Source organism: Puma concolor, chromosome D2, assembly GCF_028749965.1.
Source record: "Puma concolor isolate L17-30 chromosome D2, mPumCon1.1.hap2, whole genome shotgun sequence".
NCBI classification, from domain to species: domain Eukaryota; kingdom Metazoa; phylum Chordata; class Mammalia; order Carnivora; family Felidae; genus Puma; species Puma concolor.
The window spans coordinates 24,016,696-24,032,731 of NC_141677.1; the positions used below are offsets into that span (position 1 = coordinate 24,016,696).

The window sequence follows — 16,036 nt, forward strand, 5'->3', positions numbered from 1 at the left end:
AAATTCAGAATTGTTAAAAATGTTGGAGGATGGCTATAGCAGAATGAAAAGGTCAGCAAAACCTCTCTACAACAAACATACATACTAGAAAAATTGTCAAAAACAACCACTTCAGATCTCTGGAAATCAACCAAAGGCAAACAAGAAATTGAGTAGCATTTATTTATGAAAAACTGGTGGAGCTTTGGTTAAGAATAGTGGGAGTTTGAGGTATTCTTGTCCATGGATTTTCACACCCCTCCAGCTTGGCTATATCAATGAAAAATTGCACTAGACAGAGTTAAACAGGCGAGGAAGACTTTATTCAACTCTGTTGAAATAAGAGAGAAATATTGAGTTCACCCCTACTGAAACAAAAGGCAAGAGAGATTTTAAGCACTGACGCGCATTAGTGCAAAAGTACTAGAGGACATTAGAAGGGGAGATTGGTCAACATTATTAGACTATTTGTGTTTGCTAATTGGCTACTAACAAAACTGATTTCTAACTTCTAACCAAGTTAGGCTTCTAACACCCCAAAGAGACCAAGAGATAGGGGTGCTATCTTTTTTGATGATCACATTTCAAAGGGACATCTTCTACATCCATTACAAAGATATTCCTGGATAGTAAAACACGAAAGAGGCTAGGAGAAGACTTAATCTCAAAGGAGCAGAGAAAGAATTGATAATTGCAAGTTTTCTAAAGTAAATGCTGTAAGGAAAGGAAGGCCAGAAGTATATACTCAACAACAGACCTTTTTAAAGTTTAGTCAAAAGGAGGGGAATGTCAATGGTGTCTTGGTCAGTCAGAATAGTAGTTTTACCAGAGAGGTCTTGACAATGAAAACCAGAGGTCCCTCATGGTCACAGTGTGCTGACTTGGCTTGGAGTGATTTGTGAAATCTTATGCTTAGAGGTGTGGTCAGTAAGAGTAATGAACTTAGTTGGAAATGAATGAGAAAACCTACAGCCTTGCTACTCTGAGGTTGCAATCTCAGTTGGGGTGACTGGCAGACTAACTTGAATTTTAATGGAGAAATTTTGAAAATAAGAGCCTTAGAAGGGCTAGATGAGGTCTCTGTATGCCAGACATGTGCCAGGAAGATCCAAGAAAACCCAGGGGAATTAAAAGCTGAATATATATGAAAACTTTCTGAATTTAAATGTGCTATCCAACACACATACATATCCATTGGCAGAGGGTGGAGGTCATAATGGCTTGAAGTGTTTGATCACAGATCCTGTCCAAATCATTGGCTGATTAGAGTAGGTATAACCCTAATAAGCCATGCTAAAGACAGATAAATAGAAGAAGGAGTTAAAAAACAAAAAAGAGCAGAGACATCAGTGGCTACAATCCAATGGAAGAGAGAGTCCTTAGATTAAGTTCAGGCAATTTATTCAGACAACAAAAAATAAGAAGCCTGAGTTAAAAGGGAAGAGTCGGGATAAGATTTGGTACAGAATATAATTTAAAATGTCCAGTTACCACCAAAAATGTAAAACATGCAAAGAAACAGTAATGTGTAATCTATACTCAAAAAAAAAAAATCAGTAGAAATTGAAGTCTAGAAGGGTGCCTGGGTGGCTCAGTCTGTTAAGCATGCAGACTCAGGTCTGATCTCACTGTTTATGGGATTTGTCTCAGGTCATGATCTCACTGTTTATGGGATTGAGCCCCGTGTCAGGCTCTGTGCTAACAACACAGAGCCTGCTTGGGATTCTCTCTCCCTCTCTCCCCACACCCACCCTTTCACCCTGAAAATAAGTAAATGAACATCAAAAAAAAAAAAAAAAAGAAATTGGGGTCTAGGTGTTGGAATTATCAGACAAAGGCATCAAAGTAACTATTATAAATATGTTCAAAGAATAAAATAAAACTATGTTCCATGAATTAAAGACAGTGTGGTGACAGTGATTCAACAGATAAATAAAGGAGTATAAGCTGTAAAAAGAATTAAATAGAAATTCTATAGTTCAAACTAGGGGGCCCAAAATGAAAAATTCACTAGGTAAACTATATAATTTGACTGTACATATAGATTTAAGATGATGAAAGAAAGAACCAGTGATGTGGAAGATAAATCAATGAAAACTATCCAATTTGAAAAAAAGAGAGTAAAACAGATGGGAAAAAATAACAGTCTCAGAAACCTATGGACCACACTTAAACATACTTATTTGTGATAGGAGTCTCAGAAGGAGGAAGAGAGAATGAAACAAAACATGTTTGAAAGATGATGGCTGAAAGTTCCTAAATTTGAGGAAAAAAAATTAATTTACAGATCCAAAATAAAAAATGTTGTAGTAATAAAGACAAAGAGAACCATACCTACATACATCACAGTAAAATGAATGAAAGTCAAAGAGAAAGAGAAAATCTTGAAAACAGCAAGTTGTACTGGGTAACACCAAAGCAATGGTTAACATCTCATCAGAAATAATGAAGAAACAGTGGAATGGTATATTTAAAATGCTGATGGGCACCTGGGTGACTCTTTGGGTTAAGTGTCCAACTTCAGTTCAGGTCATGATCTCGCAGTTTATGAGTTCGAGTCGTGCATTGGGCCCTCTGCCGTTAGTGCAGAGCCTGCTTCAGAACCTCTGTCTTCCTCTCTCTCTTCCCCTCCCCACTCATTCTCTCTCTCACTCCCAAAAATAAACATTAAAAATTTTAAATAAATACATAAATAAATAAAATGCTGAAGTAAAAATTGACAACCATGAATTCTCTATACAACAAAACTATTTTTGAAACATGAAGGCAAAATAAACACATTTCTGGACAAAGATTGGGAGAATTTGTTGGTAGCAGATTTGCCTTAGAAGAAACAATAAAGGAAGTCTTTCAGGTTGAAAGTAAATGATACCAGACAGTAACTCACATCCACAAGAAGGAATAAAGAGCATCTTCAAATTGTAAGCAAATATAAGAGAACACATAAATGTGTGGATATCTTTTCTTCTAATTTCTTTAAAAAAATTAAAGTCTATAAAATAATAATTATAAAACTGTATGATTTGGTTTATAACATACAAAGATGTAATATATATGACAATAATAGTAAAAAATAGGGGGAATAAATGGAGCTGTTGACTTATAATAGAATGTGAAGATTTAAAACATATATTGTAATCTCTAAAGTAACCAGTAATAATACAAAAAATCAATTAAAATTGTTTATTAAAAATTTTTAACTAGTAAATGAGTAACATAGGAATAAACACAGGAATAAAAAAGACCTAGGAAAGAAAAAACAAATAGCAAAATGGCAGACAAAAATCAACCAAATCAATCATTACATTGCATATGAATGGAAAAAACACACTGTAATAAGTTGAATGATGTCTACCCAAATTTCATGTATACAAACTTCAGAATGTAATCTTATTTGGAAATAGTCTTTGCAGATATAATCAAGTCAAGATGAGGTCATATTAAATTAATGTGAGTCTTAACCCAATGACTGGTGTCCATGTAAGGAGGGGAATATGTGGAAACACTGAAAGAAACACTGGGGAGAATGCCATGTGAAGACAGAGGCAGAGATTGGAGTGATATTGTCTACAAGCCAAGGGACACCAAGAATTGCCAGCAACCACCAGAATCCAGGAAAGAGGCACCAAACAGATTCTCCCTCAGAGCCTCCAGTAGAAACCAACCTTGCCAACAGTTTGATTTGGACTTTCTGCCTTGAGGACTGTAAGAAAATAAATTATGTTGTTTTAAGACTTTCAGTTAGTGGTATTTTGTTATGGCAGCCCTGGGAAACTAATATACACTCCAATTAAAAGACAAAGAATGGGACGCCTAGGTGGCTCAGTCGGTTAGGTGTCTGATTTCTGCTCAGATCATGATCTCGTCGTTCATTGGTTGAGCCCTATGTGGGGCTCTGTGCTGACAGCTTTGGAGTCTGCTTCTGATTCTGTGTCTCCCTCTCTCTCTGTCCCTCCCCAGCTTGTGCTCTCTCACTCTCTCACTCTCAAAAATAAATAAACTTTAAAAAAAAGACAAAGATTGACTGGGACAAAAGATGCAAATCCAATTATATTTAGTCTATAAGGGACACCGTGTAGCTATAAAGATACAAAGAGTTTGAAAGTACACGGATGGGAAAAGACATCCCATATCATAAGAGATGATATGAAAAAGTATTGAAAAAGGAAATAGACAATTCAGTAATTAGAGCTGAGGATTTCAATGTCCCATTCTCAATAATTTATAGAACAACTGGACAGAAAATCAGTAAGGATATAGAAGAATTAAATAACCTAATAACCAACTTGACACAACTGACATTTACAGAAAACTCAAGCAAACAACCTGTAAATATACATTCGTTTCAAATACGTATAGCACGTTCTCCAGGATAAGCTATATGCTAGGCCATAAAATAAGCCTCAATCAATTTAAAGGATCAAAATAATTTAAAGACTACAACAGAATTAATAGAAAACAACAGAAGGAAATTTGGGCAATCTCCATATGGAAATTAAATAGCTTGCATTCTAAATAATCCATAGGTCAAATGATAAATTGAAGGAGATATTGGAAAATATTTTGAACCATATTAAATAAAAAGATAAGATATCAAAGTTTATGGGATACACATAAAGCAGTGGTTTGAGGGAATTCTGTAGCTTTGAATGTCATGTTAGAAAAGCAAAAAGATCTCAAATCAATAATATAAGCTTCCATCTTAAGAAACTAGAAAAAAAAAGCAAATTAAATCCAAAGCAAGCAGAAGGAAGGGAAATTTAACATCACAGCACAAATCAATGAAATGGAGAACAAAATAACAATAGAGAAAAATCAATGAAGCCAAAAGTTGGTTATTTTAGAACATGAACAAAATTGATAAATATGACTAAGTAAAAACACAGAAGACACAAATGACCAATTCAGAATGTAAAAGGGGGCATAATAAGTGACCCTATAGAAATGGACACAAGTATAAGAAAATCATTTTATGGACAACTTTATATAAAAGACTAGATAATTTATTTAAATGGGAAAATTCCTAGAAAGAAAAAAATGCAATCAAAACTAACTCAGGAATAAATAGAATAACTGAATAGGCTTATAAATAATTATGTCGAATTAGCAATAAAATATCTTCTCAATAGAAAAACCTATTAGAAATAAAATATCTTCCCAATAGAAAAACATATTAGAAATAAAATATCTTCCCAATAGAAAAACCTATTAGAAATAAAATATCTTCCCAATAGAAAAACCTTTAAAATATTTAAAGAAAAATTAATACCAATCCTTTATAAAATCTTTCAGAAAATAAAGAAAGAAGGGATGCTTCCTGAGGTATTCACTGAGTGCAGTATTATCCTAATACTAAAGCAAGAAAAATATATCATTAGAAAATATTACTATATATCAATATGCTCATGGGCATAGTTGTAAAAATTATTAACAAAATGTTAGCAAACAAATAATAGCAATACTTAGAAACCATTATATACTATAATCAAGTGAGACTTATCTTGACTCAGGACGTCAAGGTTGTTTTATCTTCTGAAAACTAGTTAATGTAATATACCATATTTATAGAATGCAAAACACCATCACATAATATTCTTAATAAAAATAGAAAAATCAATAAACAAAACTCAATGTCCATAAGAAAGAAAGAACAAAAAGCAAGCAAGCAAGCAAGAAACTCTCAATACCCTAGATATAAATAAGAATTCCCTCCAACTGATCAAGGGCATCTATAAAGTGTATCTGTGAAAAACCTATACCTAACAACATCCTTAATAGTGAAAGACAGAATGCTTATCCTTTGTGATTGAAATGCCTACTCTTATACTTCTATTCAACATTGTACTAGAAATTCTAGCCACTGCAATAAAGCAAGAAAAAGAAATTAATGTCATGCAGATTAGAAAGAATGAAAACTATCTTAATTACAAATAGCATTAACTTACATGTAGAAAATCCTGAGGAATTTACAAAACTAATAAACAAGTTCATGGTTGCTGGGTACAAGATCATAATAAAAAAAGTCAATTGTATTTTTATGTAGTAGCAATATTACATATTAAGAAATTAAGAAATTTAAAAAAAATTAAGAAATTAAGAAAATAATTTTGTCAAAAAGAATAAAATACTTAAGAATAAGCTTAAGGAAAAGCATAATAAGACCCATATATCGAAAACTTCAAAACATTGATAAGAAAAGTTAAGGAACATCTAAGTAAATGATGAGATGATTCATGTTTACATATTAAAAGACTTAATATTAAGATGTCCTTTCTTCACAAATTGATGCTTAGATTTAATACAATCCTTATCAAGACTCCAGCAGGATTACTTTATAAAATTTGACAAACTGATCATCAAACTTAAATGGAAATACAGAGGACCTAGAATACCCAAAAACTTTTTATAAAAGGACAATGTTAGAAGACTTATAGCATCAAGTTTCAAACTTATCATAAAATTCCAGTATCACAATAGTATGTTATTGGCATAAGGATAGATAATATAGAGCAATAGAACACAATAGAAAATATAAGAAAACTCTTACAGATGTGGTCAGTTGATTTTTGACAAAGATATCAAGGCAATTTAGTAGGGAAAGTCTTTTCCACAAATGGTGCTGACATAATTGGTCTCAGCTAGGACAAAATAATGTTCTGGTACAGTGCCAAAAAACAACAACAACAAAAAGACAGAACACAAACTTAGATCCTTATGTTACACCACAAAAAAGTTAAGTCAGATTATTATACATGGAAATAGTTCCAGTTTTGATGAGGAAAATATTTCCTAGATATGGCACCCAAAGCACTACTTAAAATAAAAAAATTGATATGATACATTATCAAAATGTTTAAAAATAGTCTTTGAATGACAAAAAATGAAAAGAAAGCTGTATACTTGCGGAGGGGGGGGGAATTACATTTATGTACCTAAAGAAGAACTTGTGTCCAAATATAAATAATATAAAGAACTCTTACAAATCAACAATAAAAAATTAATTGAACAAAAAATGGATGAAAATTTGAACAGACACCTCACTGAAGGAAAATATAGGATTAGCTAATTAGCACATAGACAGATGCTCAACGTGTTTAGTCATTAGGGAAACAGAAATTAAAACTATAATATGGGGGCATCTGGGTGGCTCAGTCTGTTAACCCTCTGAATCTTGATTTCAGCTCAGGTCACAATCTCATGGTATGTGAGATGGAGCCCTCCATGCTGTCAGTGTGGAGCCTGCTTGGGGTTCTCTCTCTCCCTTTCTCTCTGCCCTGCCCCTGCTCTCTAAATAAATAAATAAATAAATAAATAAATAAATAAATAAATAAATTTTAGAAACCTACAACATGTTGCATGGAACCACAAAAGACCCCAAATAGCCGAAGTAATGTTGAAAAAGAAAATCAAAGCTGGAGGCATCACAATCCTGGACTTTAGCCTGTACTCCAGTACAGACTGTAATCATAAAGACAGTATGGTATTGGCACAAAAACAGACACATAGAACAGTGGAGTAGAATAGAGAAAAAGAAATGGACCCACAAATGTATGACCAACTAATCTTCAACAAAGCAGGAAAGAGTATACAATGGAAAAAAGAAACAGTCTCTAGCAAATGGTGCCAGGAGAACTGGACAGCAACATGCAGAAGAATGAAACTGGACCACGTTATTATACCATACACAAAAATAAATTCAAAATGGATGAAAGGCCTAAATGTGAGACAGGAAAGCATCAAAATCCTAGAAGAGAAAGCAGGCAACAACCTCTTTTACCTCAGGCATAGCAAATTCTTACTTGACACGTCTCTGAAGGCAAAAGAAACAAAATTAAAAATTAACTATTGGGACCTCATCAAGATAAGAAGCTTCTGCACAGCAAAAAAACAATCAACAAAACTAAAAGACAACCAACGGAATGGAAGAAGATATTTGCAAATGACATATTGGGTAGAGGGTTAGTATCCAAAATCTATAAAGCACTTACGAAACTCAACACCCAAAAAACCAATAATCCAATGAAGAAATAAGCAAAAGGCATGAATAGACACTTTCCAAAGAAGACATCCAGATGCTCAACATTGGCTCATCATCAGGGAAATACAAATCAAAACTACATTGAGATATCACCTCACACTGGTCAGAGTGGCTAAAATTATCAATTCAGGAAAGAATAGATGTTGGTGAGGATGGAGAAAGGGGAACTCTTTTGCACTGTTGGTGGGAATGCAAACTGGTGCAGCCACTCTGGAAAACAGTATGGAAGTTCCTCAAAAAATTAAAGATACAACTGCCCTTCTACCCAGCAATAGCACTACTAGGAATTTATCCAAAGAATATAGAGTGTTGATTCATGGGAGAACATGTACCTGAATATTTATAGCAGCACTATCAACAATAGCAAAATTATGGGAAGAGCCCAAATGTCCATCAACTGGTGAATGGATAAATAATAAGTGGGATATTTATAAAATGCAATACTACTTGGCAATGAAAAAGAATGAAATCTTGCCATTTGCAATGACATGGATGGAACTGGAGGGTATTATCCTAAGTGAAATAAGTCAGTTAGAGAAAGACAGATATCATATGTTTTCACTCATATGTGGAAGTTGAGAAACTTAGCAGAGCACTGTGGGGGAAGGAAAAAAAATAGTTACAATCAGAGAGGGAAACAAACCATAAGAGACCTTTAAATACAGACAACAAACTGAGGATGGAAGGGGTGAAGAAAATGGGTGATGGGCATTGAGGAAGGCACTTGTTGGGATGAGCACTGGGTGCTTCATGTAAGTGATGAATCATGGAAATCTACTCCCAAAGCCAAGAGCACACTGTATACGCTGCATGTTAGCTAACTTGACAATAAATTATATTTAAAAATGAAACTAAAAAGTAAATAAATAAAACCCTGTAATATGATACCACAAGAACATAACAGAATGTTTATAATCAAAATACTGAAAAAATGGTGAAAATGAGAAGAAATGGAATACAAAAATATACAGCAACTTTAGAAAACAGTTTGGTAGTTTCTTAAACAATTAAACATGTACTTAACATAAACCCAGTCATTCTACTCCTAGGTATATACCCAAGAGAAATAAAAAAAAGATCTATACAAAGGATTTTAGTGTATGTTCATAGCCATCTCATTCTTAATAGCAAGATAATAGCAGTACACACATATATCAACTATTAAATGAATAAATAAAATGTGGTATATGCATGGAATATTATTTAGCAATTAAAAAGCGGCTAACTACCAATACATGAAACAGTGTGAATGAACCCTAGAAACATTCTAGGTGAAAAAGCTACACACAAAACACTACATATTTTATGATACCTTTTACATGAAATTTCTAGAAAAGGACACTGTGCAGAAAGAAAGCATATCAGAGGTTGCCTAGGGTTCGCTGTAGGAATGAGTGAGAATTGACTCCAAACAGCTATAAGGAATCTAGATTCTGATTATGGTTACACATTAATAAATTTACTAAATATCGAACCACAGAATTAGAATAGTTGAATTTTATGGTGTGTAAAGTTAAGCTCTTAAGAAAAATTTGCAGCATCTCACAAGTCCATGTAAATTCATAACTATTAGGCAAATGAACTTAAAGTGAGCATACAGAAAGAAATTGATTTAAGTTTAAAAAATTGAATTTGAGATATTTAGCCAGGATGCAGGAAAGAGAGCTAGATATCATCGTGGTGTACACATTATTAAGGTTTTCTCCTAAATCTGTCAGCCCAAATTATGGAATTAAATAAAAATAGAAAATAAAATGTTATAAAAATAGGTAATGGTAAGTGGGTTATAATGAAGTAGCCTCCTTTACTATTGCACGTGAACATCTTTCATAGGCACATTAAATTTATTTTTCATGATCGTCTTTTTTAAGGTCAAAGGGGAAGGCTATACCCCAGTGGAAGAGGTTTAAGTCTCTCCTCTGAAGAGATGACATTTGCAGTGTCTACCCTTGCAGTACAGAAGATACTGGTGACAAAATCAAAACTCAGAAGGTGGGTTTTAAGAGGGAGAAAAAATTCTAAATTCTTTCTGAGTCTGAGTAGTGATGGAGTCGCGTGGGAGGAGACTACAGAAGGTCACTGACACCATGTAGTTATATCAAAAATAAAATGAGAGGAGCTTGGATGGTTCAGTCGGTTAAGCATCCAACTCTTGATTGCGGCTCAGGTCATGTTCTCACAGTTTATGGGATGGAGCCCAGTGCAGAGCCTGCTTAGAATTCTCTCCCTCCCTCTCTTTCTGCCCTTCTCTTGCTCATGTACTCTCTCTCTTTCTTTCAAAATAAATAAACATTTTAAAAGGTAAATAAATAAAAATAAAAAAAACTTCAGTCTGAAACCATGAAACCTAAAAGAAATTTTAAAACAGGGGTGCCTGGGTGGTTCAGTCGGTTGTGTCTGACTTCGGCTCAGGTCATGATCTTGCGATCTGTGAGTTGAAGCCCCGTGTTGGGCTCTGTGCTGACAGCTCAGAGCCTGGAGCCTGCTTCGGATTCTGTGTCTCCCTCTCTCTCTCTGCCCCTCCCCTGCTCATGCTCTGTCTCTCTCTCTCTGTCAAAAATAAATAAACATTAAAAAAATTAAAAATTTAAAACAATAACCAGGGCATACTTTATTTGATCCCTTCTCATGACATAATACAAGTTTAAAATAAGGAAAAAAAAAAGGTTTTTGAAATGTTCACATTAATTTGTAGGTGGCAGGAGAATTTGCTGAATTGAAATTACCTGGATTGGGATACGACTGTGTGTCCAGAATTTCTCTCACTACTTACTCACCATTTGCTCTTCAGTAACCACCTAGCACATTGCCTGGTACACACTAGATAATCAATCTACAGTTGATGAATGAATGAGTACCTCATGATTTTCAAAGTTTTTTGGGGGAATTAAGATTTTAATGACTAACCTATTGAATATTTAACATCTATTGGCAAACACTGATCTGTTAAATGCACCTTGGTGTCATTTTTGGATGGACCTAATAAACAGACCATTAAGATAGCCGAGTTAGTCATTTCTTACGTTTTTATTTTATTTTAAAAAATATTTATTTCTTTGTTTTGAGAGGGAGAGAGAGCACACATGCAAGCAGAAGAGGGACAGAGAGAGGGAGAGAGAGAGAACCCCAAGCAGGCTCCAGACTGATAGCATGGAGCCAGATGCAGGGCTTGGTCTCACAAACCCATGAGATCATGACTTGAGCCAAATTAAGATTCAGACACTTAACTGACTGAGCCACCCAGGTGCCCATTTCTCGCATTTTTATTATCAGCCCTACAAAACATATTCCTCCTGAATACTCCATTTCCTACCCTATATCCCTCCCATCTCCCTAGATATTTAGCATGTATGTGTTTATTTCTATACAGTTTGGCTAGTCATATTTGTATTTTTATGGCCCTGTCACTGTGCCTATATAGTTACTTTTTGTTTTTATGTGCTTGGTCATGATTTTTTCATGTTTTTCTTGTAATCCCATTGTGTCATAAGTGTCCTAAAGTATCTGAAAATTTGTTATACAATGTAAAGCACTGGCTAAATGTAAGGTATTAAAGATACAAAACTGAAATCAACATTTTGAGGACAATGGATCAATTTAAATTGAATTCTTTTTAAAACTCTATGTGTACTTAATAAAGTATAAGAAAAATCAGTACAAATGGAATAGGAAATGATTATATACAGGTAACCTATGGTTACAGATATACTTTGTGCTATAATTGGGATATTAAGTTTACTCAGTAAGTTAGTGCATTTTGCTCAGCTTTATGTTTCGTTATTTGAGAAACACAGCATAAAGTAAAGTGTAGCATTAAAAGCCAGCTTCATTGCAATTTATTTTTATAGCATAGTGCAAAACAACCCAAGCTGAAAGTACATACAGGCACTCAGACTTAAATCCCTAAAGGTAAGAAAGTAGTTCCATAAACAGATGTGATCATGGATTCTGAGTTTATTTGCTTGTGGCAAAAATAAAAGTACCAACTCAATAAGTTTTAATTTATAGGCATCTCCACCAGAAAGCCTTTGGGCACTTTGAACAAAACTGACTAAAAATAAAATTTAGTGAAAAAAAACAAAACAAAACAAAAAAAACCCCAACCTAATCTGCCCCATTCTCCACTCACATGAGGGAATATAAATTCTCACCTGGGTAGAGAAGAGATTTCCTTATGTCTTTTCTAGGTGATTTCCTGGAACGGTAGCTATGCTTTGCTCTAGAAGAGAATTTTATGATTGGGGGCATTCCTGCCATTTGAGAATATGAGAGAGGAGCTATGGATGGTGACTCTACCTCTAGGTTTTCTGATCACCACAGCCCCATAGGTTAGTTATGGTCATGCAGACATGTAGAGCCTTTCTGTTCTCACCCAAAGGAAATATTATTTGCCCATTTTCCTTAGCAGGAAGTTCATGTATATATAAACTGGGCTCGTACTTAGACCTGAACATCAGGAAATTCTATGATTGTATCACTGGTCATATGATAGACTGGAAATCCTTATATTTCTTCTGTAAATAAAAGAATAGACACATATGAGGGCCTGACCTTGCAGGCCTACTTACCTCACATTTTGTTCCTCCAGGGTCTCACTTGTGAATTCCAGTATGTCAGCAGCTGTTCCCACAAACATAAGGAGAAGTTGAGAGAGTTGGTCCCTAGTGATCCCGCCTCCAATGGGTAGAAGCCATCTTCCAATTATGAGCATTAGCAAGAATGTCTGATGGAGTCCCAAAGTCCAAACTTTTTCACATACTGTAGATAAGTTATTTACAAAAACTTTGGCCTGTGTAACAGAAATGTCATACAGAGAGAAGGACCATGAGCTGCCACCTTGGAAAGTGATGCCATCTTCACCATGGCTTTCAATCCACAGTTTTTGTGGAAGGTCATTTTCATAAAAATGATTCTTCACTTACTAAAGAAAATAAAGCTCCTTTCAACTGAAGACTCTGGAGAAAAAAAGCTAACATGGTTCTTAAAATGGGGCAGCCTTATAAGAAGTAATTTAAACCTCACACTTGCTAGTAGGATTGTAACATTTGGTATTTAAAGAGCCAATCTGATGACGTTTTAAAGATCACTTCTCATTTTACTTTCTCTGTAACAAAGTATGACACAACACATAGCAAAACTTTTTAAATACCATATTAAAATCACAAAAAAATCCTTGTATTTTTCTTTCAGAGATTTCAAGTCTGAATTTAGTAATCTGGGAATATTTTAACATGGTACAAATCTCTTGTTTTTTATTGCTCTAAAACACTGCTACATCAAATGAGAGAATGCATAATAATGTTTATTAGTTACGTAAATGTAAAGAAAGAGACTAACTATAGTTACTATTTTTATTTTGAACATTTAACATAATTGAAAAATCTATAAGCTAGCAACCAAATTTTATTCTGCCTTTAATCTTGGACTCTGAGAAAAATTTACACCCCTTTCTTGTTTTCTGAATGATATCTCTTGCCCGTTTAACTTCTAAATCAGTTTTAAATTATATCACTGGCCCTCAGAGGCTATAATCTTTTAAAGACCAGGAATGTTGGTCTCCGGTGGATTGGATAGTTGATTCTGATTTATACAAGTAACTTGACTATGTTTGTGCAAATCTATTTACTCCTCTCAATTACTTACTGATGTACAGGTAAAGGCAGGATAAGACAAGGCAGGATGCTAACCTGATTGAAGCCACGCATGAAGATCAGTGATCTTGCCTTTACACACTATTTCATATTTCTTCTATGAGACTTCATATACATCTTACTCAATTCTTTTTTTTATGTTTATTTATTTTTGAGAGAGAGAGGGACAGAGTGTGAGTGGGAGAGGGGCAGAGAGAGAGGGAGACACAGAATCTGAAGCAGGCTCCAGGCTCTGAGCTGGCAGCACAGAGCCTGACGCAGGGCTTGAACTCATGAACCGCGAGATCATGACCTGAGCCAAAGTCAGACACTTAACTGACTGAGCCACCCAAGTGCCCCATACATCCTACTTAATTCTTAGAGGAAGCATACTAGTGGGGTAGATATTAATACTTTCAACTGTCAGATGAAAAACTGAGATACAGAGAGATTAAGTGATTTTTTCAAAGTGATGTCAGTCAGCTGTGACGGGAGCTTGATTTAGAATCCATGAATTAGACTGAATTAAATCTCTTAGAATCAATAATCTATCTTATTGTTGAAACCATGGCTCATTGGTACAGGCCTGGGCCTCGAGTCTCTCCCATATATCATTTCCTAATAGGCCATGGTTAGTTTGACAAATATCAGGCATGTGAAGAACAAAGAAGTAATTCTATTTTGGCTGAAAATCTTCCCTATTTTATTCATGTAAACTCCTAAAATATATACAGGACAGATCCCAATCTTTTAACTATATCATTCCTTTACCAAAAATATGTATCTCCCTTTGTGCAAACATTGTCTGACCTAAGTGTTATAGGTTACTTAATGCTGCAAGTTAAATATACCTATTAATATACAGGTATATTAGATATATATGACTATTATGCATGTTAAATGTGTTTAATAAATATAAAAATACAATTGTTTTGCAAAATCCTGAGCAAACGATTAAATGATTGGCAAATTTCCTTAGGAAAGAATGAGCTGCAAGGTGTAGAGCATGTTATTCTCACCAAATGAAAAGGTGATTTGCCAGATACTTTAAAATACAGTGGAAAAAGCTCTCACCGTCTTAATGAGATCATCTGCTCCATTGGCTTGTTCACTTGACATCAAAGTTTGATTGAAGTTTTCTTTGCTGCTGGTATTTTGTGACATCCCTTCAGATTGGCTACTGCAATGCTAAGAATTTTGTAAAAAGGCAATATGTAAAAAAAAAAAAAAAAAAAACATACAATAGGTAGAGTTCCAAGTGGCTTCAATTATTTAAGCAATTATGAGTAGATATGCGGAGTTTACACAGCATGCATAAACATTTCCAAAAATCAGATTATAGTCTTGAGATAGAAAACCACTTTTCAATTAATATGAGAGCAGACTCAACTATACATGTTTTATTTTCCCACAAGTCTATGAGGATGTAGAAGCTCCAAGTTCATTGTGCAGAGCTGTAGAATGTTTTAAGTTTTAATTTTAATTCCAATTAATACACATACAGTGTTATATTAGTTTCAGGTGTACAATATAGTGATTTAACAATTTCATACATCACCCAGTGCTCATCTCAAGTGCACTCCTTAATCCTGATCACCTATTTAACTCACCCCCACCCCCACCCCAGCTCCTCTCTGGTAACCATCAGTTTGTTCTCTATAATTGTCCGGTTTTTTTGTTTGTTTGTTTTGTCTCTCTTTTTTTCCCCCCTTTGATCATTTGTTTTTTTCTTATATTCCACATATGAGTGAAATTATATGGTATTTGTCTTTCTCTGACTGGCTTATTTCACTTAGCATTATACTCTCTAGCTTTATCCATGTCATTGCAAATGGCAAGATTTCAGTCTTTTATATGGCTGAATAATATTCCGTTGAATATATATACCACCTCTTCTTTATCCATTCATTTATCGATGGACACTTGGGCTGCTTCCATAATTGGGCTATTATAAATATGCTGCCATAAAAATAGGGGTGAATATATCCCTTTGAATTAGTGTTTTGTATTAATCGGGTAAATACCTCATAGTACAATTGCTGGATCCTAAGGTAGTTCTAGCTTTAACTTTCTGAGGAACCTTCATACTGTTTTCCACATTGGCTGCACCAGTTTGCATTCCCATCAACAGTGCACAAGGGTTCGTTTTTCTCCACATCCTTGCCAGCACTGTTCTTTCTTGTGTTGTTGATTTTAGCCATTCTGACACGTGTGAGGTGATATCTCATTATAGCTCTGATTTGCATTTCCCTGATAAGTGGTGATGTGCATCTTTTCATGTGTCTTTTGGCCATCTGTATGTCTTCTTTGGAGAAATATCTGTTCATGACTTCTGCCCATTTTTAATTGGATTATTTGGTTTTTGGGTGTTGAGTTTTAGAAGTTTTAT

At 34.5% G+C, this 16,036-nt stretch overlaps 1 protein-coding gene across 2 annotated transcripts in view; it reads right to left on the bottom strand.

Moving 5' to 3' along the window:
- The window catches only part of TMEM26 (transmembrane protein 26), a 48,366-nt gene that overhangs the window by 11,417 nt on the left and 20,913 nt on the right, over nt 1-16,036 (bottom strand). For both annotated transcript variants that reach the window (XM_086679797.1, XM_025918363.2), the window contains exons 3-4: nt 14,722-14,835; nt 12,586-12,806 (exon numbers count right to left, since the gene is read on the bottom strand). In XM_086679797.1, coding sequence (XP_086535923.1) covers nt 12,586-12,806; nt 14,722-14,835 — 335 coding nt within the window. The remainder of the gene's footprint in view (nt 1-12,585; nt 12,807-14,721; nt 14,836-16,036) is intronic.